Consider the following 12442-nt stretch of genomic DNA (forward strand, 5'->3'; position numbering starts at 1 on the left):
TTGTCGTGATGGGCGAACACTTTAACCACTAGGCTACCCTGGGTTCAATCATATATGAATAGTGTAACATATGGTTATCCTGAAGAAATCCTGATGTTTGTCTATTTGTTGTTTAACACAGCACTAAGCAATATTCCAGCCATATGACTGCATCTGTAAATACTTTTGTCTGAACCTAACAATCAAGTGATTGATATCATGAGCAGCGATCCACGCGATTGGGATACGATGACCTGCATCAACCAAGTTGAACTGGGATTCAAACCCACGATCACAGGTTTCTGGCATGCCCAAGCAACGCAACACTGCACAGCAAATCAGAGAGGGTGAGTTGATGTGTAAGTGTCAAACTGACGTTATTGCCTGTTGTTCTGGGGAGAAGAGTCCCAAGCTCTAAAATACAACACATGCTCACTTGACCATGTCATGGAGAGATAAAAAAAAGATGATAAGATTAATGTGAGAATGTTTTATTGAAACTATTATTTTTAATGTCCATGTAAACATCCATTATCTTCAACATTGATTCCATAAATATACAGCATTTTGATAAATTGTTGAAAATGAGATCGCAGACAAAGCAGATAATTAAAATGGTGTGCTGTTCTTGAAATTAACATAATGGCAATAGTTTTGAATCTTGTTTTAAAAGAGGATAAAACATTTAACATAGGTGCAAAAATAAATTCATCAACACTTCAATGAATGAGGGTGATTTTCTGATGATACTATTGCTGCGATCAATGCATGCCAAGTATTTGTCCTAGTGCATTCAGATGAGATTTCAATAGAACCTTAAAAGGTTATGATGGTCAAGAGGTTTTTTACAGCCAAAGAGTCTTGTCATAGTCATTTTTTAATCCCTGTGAAACATTGCATGTGGTCCCCATTAATATGTTAAAAAAAATATCCAAAAAATAAAAAGTTTAAATATCTTTTGCTGCATTCTCTCCCTTCAGCAGCTCTACTAGTAGTCCACATGAAGTCATGTTTGATGGGAGTCGACTCAGCAGCTGCTCCTTGCCAATGAAACTAATGCGTGAGAGTTCTGGTAGGCGAAGCAGCATTTCTCCAAACTTGTTATGCAACATTTGGAAATGTCCAGTTGTATAGGTCAAAAGGGCATCTAGCAGCTTCTCCTGATGCTCCATTATTTTCCCTGGATCCTTCAATCCTTTAACATCTGCAACAAGAGTTAAAAATTAGCAATTTGTATAGATTAGATGTGATATTCTACATGTTAGTTGTGTTAGTAAGAGCTACTTATCGCTCCTTGTAGAATTTTGCATGATGTTCGGTAAACAAAGAAACTTTGTGATCTAAAGTCTGATGTTTGATTCAGTGGTTTTAATAATAATTATGTAATAAACATATTTTGTTATTAATGTTAATTTAGCGTGGTTAAATCCACAGGTAACCTAACTCAACATTTGATACACAGTATGTTTATCTCAGTTCTACCATGTCTATATATAACACAAACTCTTTGGTCTCAGCAAATATACTGAGGGAAGCGGCATTGTACTCTCCTATAAATATTAGCTTCCACAATGATCGGGCTGTTTAAATCGTGTGTTTCAATAAGAGGGGGGTTATTCAAATTCAGCCAATCATCCTATGGCTAACCACATAAATAAGCAAAATATTTCAGCACACCATTCAGATAAGGTGAGCTGCATTCATGCTCCTGATAAGCTTGGGTGGTTGAGGAAGCCAAGTGATTCGCCTGCCGCATAGAGATCATGCTGGTCTAGCGGCATCCCTGAACCCCAGCTAGTGGTCTATTGTGACCACTTTGTGGTACCCGTCTGGCGTCCATGGAGGTGTACTCTTCAATGTCTGTGTGGAAAGTGACACAAAACCCCATGTCCTGTCCTCCCTTTGGCCTCTTGGCTGGGAAAAGCTTCTGGATATGCTTGTGCTGCGGCCTGAGATACACCATGTCTTCCAAAATCAAACATTAGTTGTCATTGTTTATAATTCTAAGAAAACCTCTATCACATCACAGATTTTCAACAGAAGTCCTCTTCACTGTCAACTATCCTCTAACCTGTTGTTAGGCAAACTGTCTATCTTTGTCCCAGTGTCACTTTCCAATAACTAACATTAACCAAGATCATTTGGAGAGGTGGGTGGGATAACTCATGATGAAATAGAGGTGCCTTCTTAGAATTACTATTGTTTGATAGTTCCTTTGAATACCTTATCTATATTACATTATAGCCACAATTCATCAGATACTGACATTTAGTAATCCCAGATAGTTGACAGCAAAGCACATAAAAAACGTTAGGAAAATGCCTAATACATGATACTTCCTCTGAAAATACTGTAATACTGGCATTTTACTCCTGGTGTTGTGACGTCACTTCTGGTCCCTTGACGTCACTTTTATTTCCATGACGTCACTCCCAGTCGATGTCACATCCGGCTATGACAGTTTTTACCCCAAGATCCTCCCCTAATGTGAGTCCAGCCTTAACCCTAAGATGTGCCCCACCTTAGGGAAAAAAATTATCAAAAGGCTCACTTTTCTGCCAAGGTTTAGTAATGATGTGGCTGAAATATTGCTGATGTATGGTAAAATGTTAACTCGCTCATGCCAAGGTTGTAATCTGAGACAGAACAGACTTCCTGATGGGCTCTGATATATGACTACGGACTTGTGCAAGGTCGGGTTGCCTCTGTTATCAGCTTTTGGCACAACATCCACACTTGGGCAGACAGAGATCTTCTTGCATCTTTAGAATGCAATCCAAAGCATTGTTGACTAATCTGTGGCGAGGGAGTGTCCATGCTCCCACAATACATTCACTAACTATTACTCATGTGATTATTCCAACTAATCAACCAGATAAGTACTACGTAGCTACAATATGTTAACTAATGTTATGAAACTACAGCATGATAACACAACTATGTGGGCTAGACTCTGAAAGAAAATTTCACTGTTGATCCAAGCAGAGAGTAGTGACATTTTCCCACCTTGTATACACATAAGCAATGAGGCAAACTGTCTCTCCATGCTTAACTGGTTAGAGGACACCTGGCAATGAAGACGACTTCTGTTGAAAATCTAGAGGTTTTATTATGGGATGACACTGAAAATACAGGATTTATGGCAATGATGTAAGTTATTTAAGGAATTTTGGTTGTCAGACATCTCTCCGTCATGGGGATCTCCAGATCTTCAAACCTTGGGGCGACTTAGATGTTAACTCTCTATAAACGAGCAAATCCATCCTCCAATCTGGACCTTGGCCTGGGAAACGCGAATAATCAAACATCACTAAACACACAAGATAAGTTTTAAGATTTATTCCATATATATACATGAACGTAGGACGAGAGCTGGAACAAGGATAAACGACTGTGATCGCAGTTGGTGAGCTGTTGTCAGGACGATAGGACCTGGACATCAGTGCAAACCCTGGATATAAGTGAAATAATGGGAGGCTAAAACTGTGCTAAAGAACACTTCCATGATGGCGAAGAGAGGCAGTTGCTGTGCAAAGCCATTTCATGTGGGTTGGATGCAAAAGATTGAGGTAACCCCAAAAAAGTGTAGGACCGTAGGATGTTTGAACGAAGTCAGAAGGAGAAAGTGGTACAGGAAACTTTGGTTACTGCCGCAATCAAGAGCCTCTTCCAGGAGAAGCTATGTTGACTTGCAGCCACGAAGTAAGTATGATGCACTCTCACTGGCATTAATCTGGCATGTCTGACAGTACCTTGATAATGATGAGTATAATAGATACCGCTAAAAATAATTAAATTCAGTGTGACAACTACAAACTACTGTGCTGGAACAGCAAAGAAGCAAGGTTTTCTCACCTTTCTCAAGTATATGACGTTGGGAAGACAACTGACTATGAACAGCCAAAATACAGGATTTATCGCAATTACGTAACAAAGATTTTGAATTCATAAAAATTACCCCCCGCCAATATGACATGTCCTGTTGAGTGCAAGGCACTTTTTGTAAATGGCCTAATGGCAGCACTAAAAAAGTAAGTACTGGTGTTGTTTTGCCATCTGCAGTTTATGACAGAATACGTAACTGTATTTGTAATGAGTTGTGTTATTACTCAAACAATAATCAGAGAAGTAAGGTAGTTCTTACTTTACTTAGAGATCATTGAGAGCAGGGGTCACCATGAGGTGTACTGAGAAGTACAGCACCAATGATCTGATGATCTGAGTAGAAGACTGGGGTCTGCTACAGCACTGGCATGATCAGTAAACAACAAGTCCAGTGTAGCTCCATGACAGTGAGTTGGAGAGTGAATGAGTTGAGTCATTTTCTGCACATAAAAGAAATCTTCAAGTTACAGTTTTTCACTCAGATGAAATCCCCAGTAACTAGGACATGTTCAAATTCATGCTGCTCAGAGCAGTCCTGAAGTTTCTGCATGAAATCAGTGAGTGAATGCGACAACCCTGTCCATGACACTTTTGGAGGAACATACACACAAGCAATTCAGAACTTGTTTATGTTACCGGCATGCAGTGCAAGGAAGTAGGCTGGTTCAGGTGCCCCTGTTCATGTAACCAGCATGCACTGCGAGGAAGTAGGCTGGTTCGGGTGCCACTGTTCATGTTACCAGCATGCACTGCGAGGAAGTAGGCTGGTTCGTTGGCCCCTGTTCAAGTTACCAGCATGCGCTGCGAAGGAAGTAGGCTGGTTCGGGTGACACTATTCATGTTACCCGCATACAGTGTGAGGAAGTAGGCTGGTTCTGGTGCCCCTGTTCATGTTACCTGGATGCACTCCGAGTAAGTAGGCTGGTTTGGATGCCCCTGTTCACGCTACCCACTATGAAGGAGGCTGGTTCGGGTGCCACGGCTTATGTTACCATTACCCACTATGAGGAAGAAGGCTGGTTCGGGTGCCATGGTTTATGTTACCGCTACCCACTATGAGGAAGAAGGCTGGTTCCGGTGCCACGGTTTATGTTACCCTTACCCACTATGATGAAGAAGGCTGGTTCGGGGGGCCACAGTTTATGTTACCCCTACCCACAATGAGGAAGAAGGCTGGTTCCGGTGCCACGGTTTATGTTACCATTACCCACTATGAGGAAGAAGGCTGGTTCCGGTGCCACGGTTTATGTTACCCCTACCCACTATGAGGAAGAAGGCTGGTTCGGATGCCATGGTTCATGTTACCATTACCCACTGTGAGGAAGAAGGCTGGTTCCGGTGCCACGGTTTATGTTACCATTACCCACTGTGAGGAAGAAGGCTGGTTCGGATGCCCCTGTTCATGTTATCGCTACCCACTATGAAGAAGGCTGGTTCGGATGCCACGGTTTATGTTACCATTACCCACTGTGAGGAAGTAAGCGGGTTCGGATGCCCCTGTTCATGTAACTGCTACCCACTATGAAGGAGGCTGGTTCGGGTGCCCCTGTTCGTGTTACCATTATCCACTATGAGGAAGAAGGCTGGTTCGGATGCCACGGTTTATGTTACCATTACCCACTGCGAGGAAGTAGGCTGGTTCGGGTGCCACGGTTTATGTTACCGCTACCCACTATGAAGAAGAAGGCTGATTCGGGTGCCATGGTTTATGTTACCCCTACCCACTATGAGGAAGAAGGCTGGTTCGGGTGCCACGGCTTATGTTACCGCTACCCACTATGAAGAAGTAGGCTGGTTCGGGTGCCACGGCTTATGTTACCCCTACCCACTATGAGGAAGAAGGCTGATTCGGGTGCCATGGTTTATGTTACCGCTACCCACTATGAGGAAGAAGGCTGGTTCGGGTGCCACGGCTTATGTTACCCTTACCCACTATGAGGAAGAAGGCTGGTTCGGGGAGCCACAGTTTATGTTACAATTATCCACTATGAGGAAGAGGGCTGGTTCGGGTGCCACGGTTCATGTTACCATTACCCACTGTGAGGAAGAAGGCTGGTTCGGGTGCCACGGTTTATGTTACCATTACCCACTATGAGGAAGAAGGCTGGTTCGGGTGCCACGGTTTATGTTACTGGCATGCACTGCAAGGAAGTTGGCTGGTTCTGGTGCCCCTGTTCATGTTACTGGCATGCACTGCAATGAAGTAGGCTGGTTTGGATGTCCCCGTTCATGTTACCGCTACCCACTGTGAGGAAGATGGCTGGTTTGGGTGCCACAGTTTATGTTACCAGTACCCACTGTGAGGAATTAGGCTTTTTCGGGATCCACTTTTCATGTTACCACCATGCACTGCGATGAAGTACGCTGGTTCAGGTGCCACTTGTAAATTGGGTTTTCACAATAATTCACCATATACCTTGTCCATGTTCCTTTATCAAGTGGTATACATCTCAATTAGGTAATTATGGTAACGGTTCTCAGATATCCCTGTGTAGATGTTTTTGTAGTATGTGTAAACAGTTTCCAAGTTAAGCTCTTGCTTAGGAAACATTCAAACTCTCTAACTATTAAAAGACAACAGTTAAGGCAAAGTCTAAAATACTAAAGTATGAAAAGGCACCAGTTTACCACTAGACCTTTTTATATGCCGAGTTTTGTGAAAAAATATTGTACGGTTTTCAAGGTCTGTGCCAAGTTTGGTGATTTTCAGGCTAAGTCAAAGTCTTTGCCAGGGAAACCCGAAAAATTATTTTTTTAAAATCCCAAACTATCTGAAGGCACCAGTTTACCACTAGACCTATTTATGTGCCATGTTTGGTGAAGAAATACTGCACGGTTTTCAAGATCTGCTCCAGAAACGAGCACAACAGCCATTTTGCGTCCAAGTTAAAGTCGTTGCCATGGAAATTCGAAAAAAAATCTTCTTAAAAAATCCCAAACTATCAAAAGGCACCGGTTCACCACTAGACCTATCTATATGCCAAGTTTGTTTCAGATATCTCTCATGTTTTTTTAGTTCTGCTCTGGAAACGAAACGTGATGGACGGACGGCACCCATTCCTGTATCCCCCTTCCACTTTGTGGCAGTGGATAATAATTTATTAGCATAGCACTTTGGTGTATTAACATATATATATATATGTAACAGTCTTAATTAATAGTTTTAATTAATGTATACAATATTGATTAAAATTTGAAATAAAATAGATTACAAACATGTCAAGATACAGTATGAATATGATTTACAACCAGAAATGTGTATTAAAGGATTAACTAACACACTTCAGTTTGGATTTGTAGACGTGGCATTTCCAGTGTTAAGTGCTTATGGTAATGTCTTTTCACTGGGGAAAACAACACCAAAACTGATGCGTGTGTGTGTATTATCAATGATTATGTGCAACCCCTCTACACAGCTGTAATTTTCGGTGAGAATAAAGTGTGCCCTATACACAAGAAAATACAGAAGTTATCCTGTAAGTCAGGAAATATTTAACATTTTCAAGGTTGTTTTTTTACCCTCCTCAATCCCACCAATTTGTTGCTACAAGTCCAGATTATAAATTGTTACGTGTTGATTCCCAAATTGAAACAATACATTAACCCTGAAATCTGTAAGTAAAAGAACCTAGTGTGAAACCAACAAACACCCAAAAATGGTATACAATCAAATGTATTACAAAAATTAACTAGGTTAACAAATCAATACAAATTACTGCTAAACTGCTAAAGCAATAACAATGGCAGTACGCAATAGAGCTGTATTACAATTTCCAATGGCAATATATAATATGATGGCAGTGGTCAGTATCAAATACACAAATACAGTGGTGATGGCTTAAGTCAGTGATAACATGCATGAAATACTCATATCCCTCTCCAATATGACATGTCCGGTTGTGTGCAATGCATTAGCTCCTGGGAACTATGTTCACTGGGCATTTTTGTAAATGGCCTAATTGCAGCACTAGAAAAAGTTATTACTGGTGTTGTTTTGCCATCTGCAGTTTATGATAGAATATGTATCTGTATTTGGAATGAGTAAGGATGAGACATATGGACGAACAACTTCTTTATTACAAATAGGAGCGATGGTTTTGGTGTAGGTTCTAGCACCGTTATCAAGCAAGTAAAGTACAGAGTATGGTTGACAAGAATATATACAGGATAGGAATTAGTGTTTATACAGTTGAGTAAGTTTAAGTTCAGTTACACTGTTGTATTTGTAATGAGTTGTATTTCTGCATGAAGTTAGTAAGTGAATACGACAACCGTGTCCATGACACTTTTGGACGAACATACACACAAGCAATGCAGAACTTACCAACAAGAAAGGAAATGTATTCAATACTGCGAGATGACATTATGTGCTAAGTTTGGTGAAGAAATATGGTACGGTTTTCAAGATCTGCTCCGGAAATGAGGACTACCACCATTTTCAGTCTAAGTCAAAGTCGTTGCCATGGAAATGGAAAAATAATTCTTTTAAAAATCCCAAACTATCAAAAAGGCACCAGTTTACCACTAGACCTATCTATGTGCTAAGTTTGGTGAAAAAATATGGTACGGTTTTCAAGATCTGCTCCAGAAATGAGTACTTCCACCATTTTCAGTCTAAGTCAAAGTCGTTGCCATGGAAATGGAAAAATAATTTTTTTAAATATCCCAAACTATAAATCTCAAACTATCAAACGGCACTAGTTCACCACCAGACCTATCTATGTGCCACGTTTGGTGAAGAAATATGGTACGTTTTTCAAGATCTACTCCGGAAACGAAATGTGACGGCCGTCCGGACGGCACCCATTCCTATATCCCCCTTCCATATATATATACACCCAAACTTCCGAAAAGGTCTAGGCAGGGAATCAGGGATGATGAGCGATCCTCACATGAAAGCTGGTTCTGACGTGATGAAAATGCGAGAGAGATACTGGAAATTTCTATACAGTGCCCTTACCAGTCTAATGGTACTAGAACATTAATGAAGTTTCCATATCCTACTATTGACGTTTGTGGTATACCGTACCAGAAGTTTTCACACCACACTAGCATCTAAACATAGTCAAAACACAATGCAATGAGAGTCTACTGAACCCCAACAGAAACAATGCAACACACTGTTAAACAAGAAAATACACTGTCACATAACAAAATCTATAAACAATTTTTTTTTAACCTGCCTCCAGCCAGTTTCTACTCTTGCCAATCTTGGCTTGAATTTCGGAAGCATATTTTATCGATATATATTAGATCGTCATCAATGGGTGCTGCCATTCTTCACGGTCACGTGGTGGATTCTAAATCCTGCTTGACCCCTGAAGTCCTGGCAAGCATGAGCTGTTTGTGGCAAAATGGTTAACCTCACCTGATGCTGTCATCAGAGCAGTCACCTTCCACATGCATAACCGAAGCCGAAGGTGGTTGTTTCTCATGGTAGTTTTAGCTGCACAAGCTCTGAATAGGATTATAATCCTGTTGGTAAGCCAGGGGTAGCTGACGATCATGTGGTCTAGACACATTTTCAGGTGTTGTCTCTTGCATACTTAAAGAGAAGAAGTGATGTTTCCCAGCCCTGCACATGAGTAGAGGTCTTTGGCATGGGATACTGTTTCCCTAGGCACTAGTTGGGATGACTGACAGTGAGCTGACAGTCTGTTTAAATCTGAAGAGTTTTTAGTGTGATGATAGCCAAATAGAAATTATGTATTGGGAATGATGTATTGGGAATGTAAGGTGTTCAGTGGGATCTTACACTAACAGTGTTCATGTTTATGCTAGCAACTACTGTTGTCTTTACTTGATAACTTGCAGACAACCTCGACTCATAACTGAACAACAACATTCACTCACTGGATGTGCTTACCTGGAGAAATGAGAAGTAGAACTTTCATGGCCACATATTCATATTGGTCTACTTCCAGGCGTCTCAGATGTTCCGACAGTGATATCATTCTGCTCACAACATCATCAAAACCTAAGTCCTGAGCTCGCTTTAAACCAATGGTTTTTCCAGCCGAAAGAGCTAGTACTCCAGGTGTGGCTATTGACCGCCAACAAACCCCCAAAGCCAGTAAGTCTGACCAGCAGTTTTGCAGCAGCAGAATCTGGTCATCAGTCTGAAAAGCAACAAAACAGCAACAGTTATCAAACAAAAGTTTTGTGTTTTGTGCTCATCCTAATTCATAATCGTTTTGGTGGAATGAGGAAACCAATAATGTGACTTAAATGATAACCTTGCAGAATCATAAGTGTGCTGCTTAATAGGTAGTCATCTCCTGTGGCTATTTAGGCACACCAGCCACTTTGCTTTATTAGGACACATGTAGCAAAGCAAAAGCACCAAAAGGTCCTGTGGCTCATGTGAAGTTTTCCGAAATATAGAAAGATCTTACAAATAGTCACAGGGGTATCAACATAACAGATATCCTCAATATGGGTGCATTAAAATACATATTGCCAAAGGTATCTCAAAGGTTCAGGTTGTGAAAATTAACACAATACATTTCCATGGCCGAGAGCTATGAATACACAATGCCATTTAGAAAGTAGTCAAATGTAACAAAGTCAGCGATCTAACCCACTCAGCCACTAAGGCTTCCACAAAAATGAAAGTCCGACAACTGGTAGTCTAGATCACGTACTTTGAGTACCCCTCTGACAAGTGTAAATTGGCACGGCTCCCATGGCCGAGAGCTATGAATACACAATGCCATTTAGAAAGTGGTCAAATGTAACAAATGTTGTATTTGGGATAACACTTTCTTAGTAAAGTACAGATTCTCGTACTTTTTTGAGTTGAGTCCCGTCCGGGATTCGAACAATCTGTACTTTACTAAGAAAGTGTTACATAATCTCGATACCAAATCGCAGCCCCCACCCCTGAATATCAAATGGTCGGTCCCTTTCTTCTTATGGCAACGAGTTTCTAGATTCCCAGAGACCCTGGGGTGATAGATGAAGCCTACATTTATCAAGGAGATTATCTACTTGTAAAACACCTTGGTTACCATGGGCTACTACATGTTATACACCATTTAAAACACATTAATAAAATAAATATTTTAATACAAAATGTGCTGTCCAGATTATTCGAGAAATTGTAACATATGAGAAAAAATGTCACCTGGTCCGAAAGCAATGAGATTTTTTGGCATGTGATGAGATTTTGTAAATTGTCAGAGACATTTGGTCTTCCAACAGTTAAAACTGAATTTGTTTTTCAGTTTTTAATCACTCAAATTATGTTGCAATGAATGTTACCATATTATATAGATATATCCCCTCATTTCCTTTTTTGAAACAAGAATCATTCCACTGTGAACAGTGGTGAATATATAAAAATACGTGTATATTACTGGATTATGTGCATTGACAACTGAAATAACATACCAATTATTTATGTATTTCTGTTCATTGTCGACTTTAGGAGGAATTATTTGCGAGGACAATTATCAATTGTTTAGTAGACATGTCTACCACGATCAGCTGTTCCATTTTTTGTTGGCATGCAGGAGATAACAATCTGCTAGGTCACAACAATGGGTGTTTAGATCGTACTGGTAATTCAATAAACAGATATCATGGAATGATGGCCTAAGTCAATCCCTGCCAGATAAAGCACCAAGGAAGTGAAAATTGTGCCAATTTTCAGCAATTGTAAGACATCCACTTACATATTTTTGTTTTTTTGAATTGTTTATGTAATAGGAAGATTATTTTAAAAATAATTTGAATTATTATCTGTCATCATCTATTTCCCAATAACAGTGGCTTTCTGCTCAGTACCAATACCGTGAAATACCTCTTTTTTCAAACTATTGTATGAATAACACGTGATGATTGGTTCGATGTTTGGTATCGTTAGAAAGCTCTGAACATCAACAATATTGCAGTAATGTCCCCTGTTGTATTTTCAATGCTGTGTGTAACATGCGATTTCTATTAAATGACACTTTCCTGGTGTATAATTTTTTTTAGAGTTAGACAAAAGGTTGTGGTGAAATGATGTTATTCTGAAAGTGTTAAGCAAAAAATCACGTCATATATTAAAAATATGGAACTTTGTGGACTTATCATGCCAGGTTACGACCTGTGACAAAGAATTCTCAAGCACATATTTTGGCATTAAACATTGTGTCTGAGTTTAAAAATCGAGAAAACAAGAGTCGAGATGTCATTAGACTTACATTACACGCGACAGCACAAAATAATCACAGAGATTTACAAGTATCGGGTGTCAAACTAGGAGGTGATTAGTTGTATACAAATAAGTTATTCCTATTCATTAGGTATACCTCAGTGTGAGCCTTCACAATGCTGCAGACGGAAACCTGTCAGTGTCCAAGTATGGTGCTCATAGGCCGTGGATCATGATCAGGGAGGCTCTCGGATTTGAAGCCACAAGCAGTAGATCCTGGCACAGCTAAGGGAAGTACTCTGCGCAAATTAAATGCGCAAACTGGACCACCCTATTCCCCCAAATGTCATTTAAGCTTTTTAAGATGGGGACCTTGAAATGCAATCTTGAGCTGGATGAGGGAACTGGAATGTAATCTTGCCATTGATGGGGACTGGA

General features: G+C 40.3%; 1 protein-coding gene across 1 annotated transcript in view; it reads right to left on the bottom strand.

The window, feature by feature from the left end:
- Window positions 1-465: 465 nt before the first annotated feature.
- LOC139472978 (nuclear hormone receptor FTZ-F1 beta-like) overlaps window positions 466-12442 on the bottom strand; it is a 28515-nt gene continuing 16538 nt past the window's right edge. The window contains exons 5-6 of the mRNA XM_071255471.1: window positions 9731-9983; window positions 466-1183 (exon numbers count right to left, since the gene is read on the bottom strand). Coding sequence (XP_071111572.1) covers window positions 927-1183; window positions 9731-9983 — 510 coding nt within the window. The 3' untranslated portion in view covers window positions 466-926. The remainder of the gene's footprint in view (window positions 1184-9730; window positions 9984-12442) is intronic.

Source organism: Haliotis cracherodii, unplaced genomic scaffold (assembly GCF_022045235.1).
Source record: "Haliotis cracherodii isolate W230 unplaced genomic scaffold, xgHalCrac1.p SCAF_26, whole genome shotgun sequence".
In the NCBI taxonomy this organism is placed as follows: Eukaryota; Metazoa; Mollusca; class Gastropoda; order Lepetellida; family Haliotidae; genus Haliotis; species Haliotis cracherodii.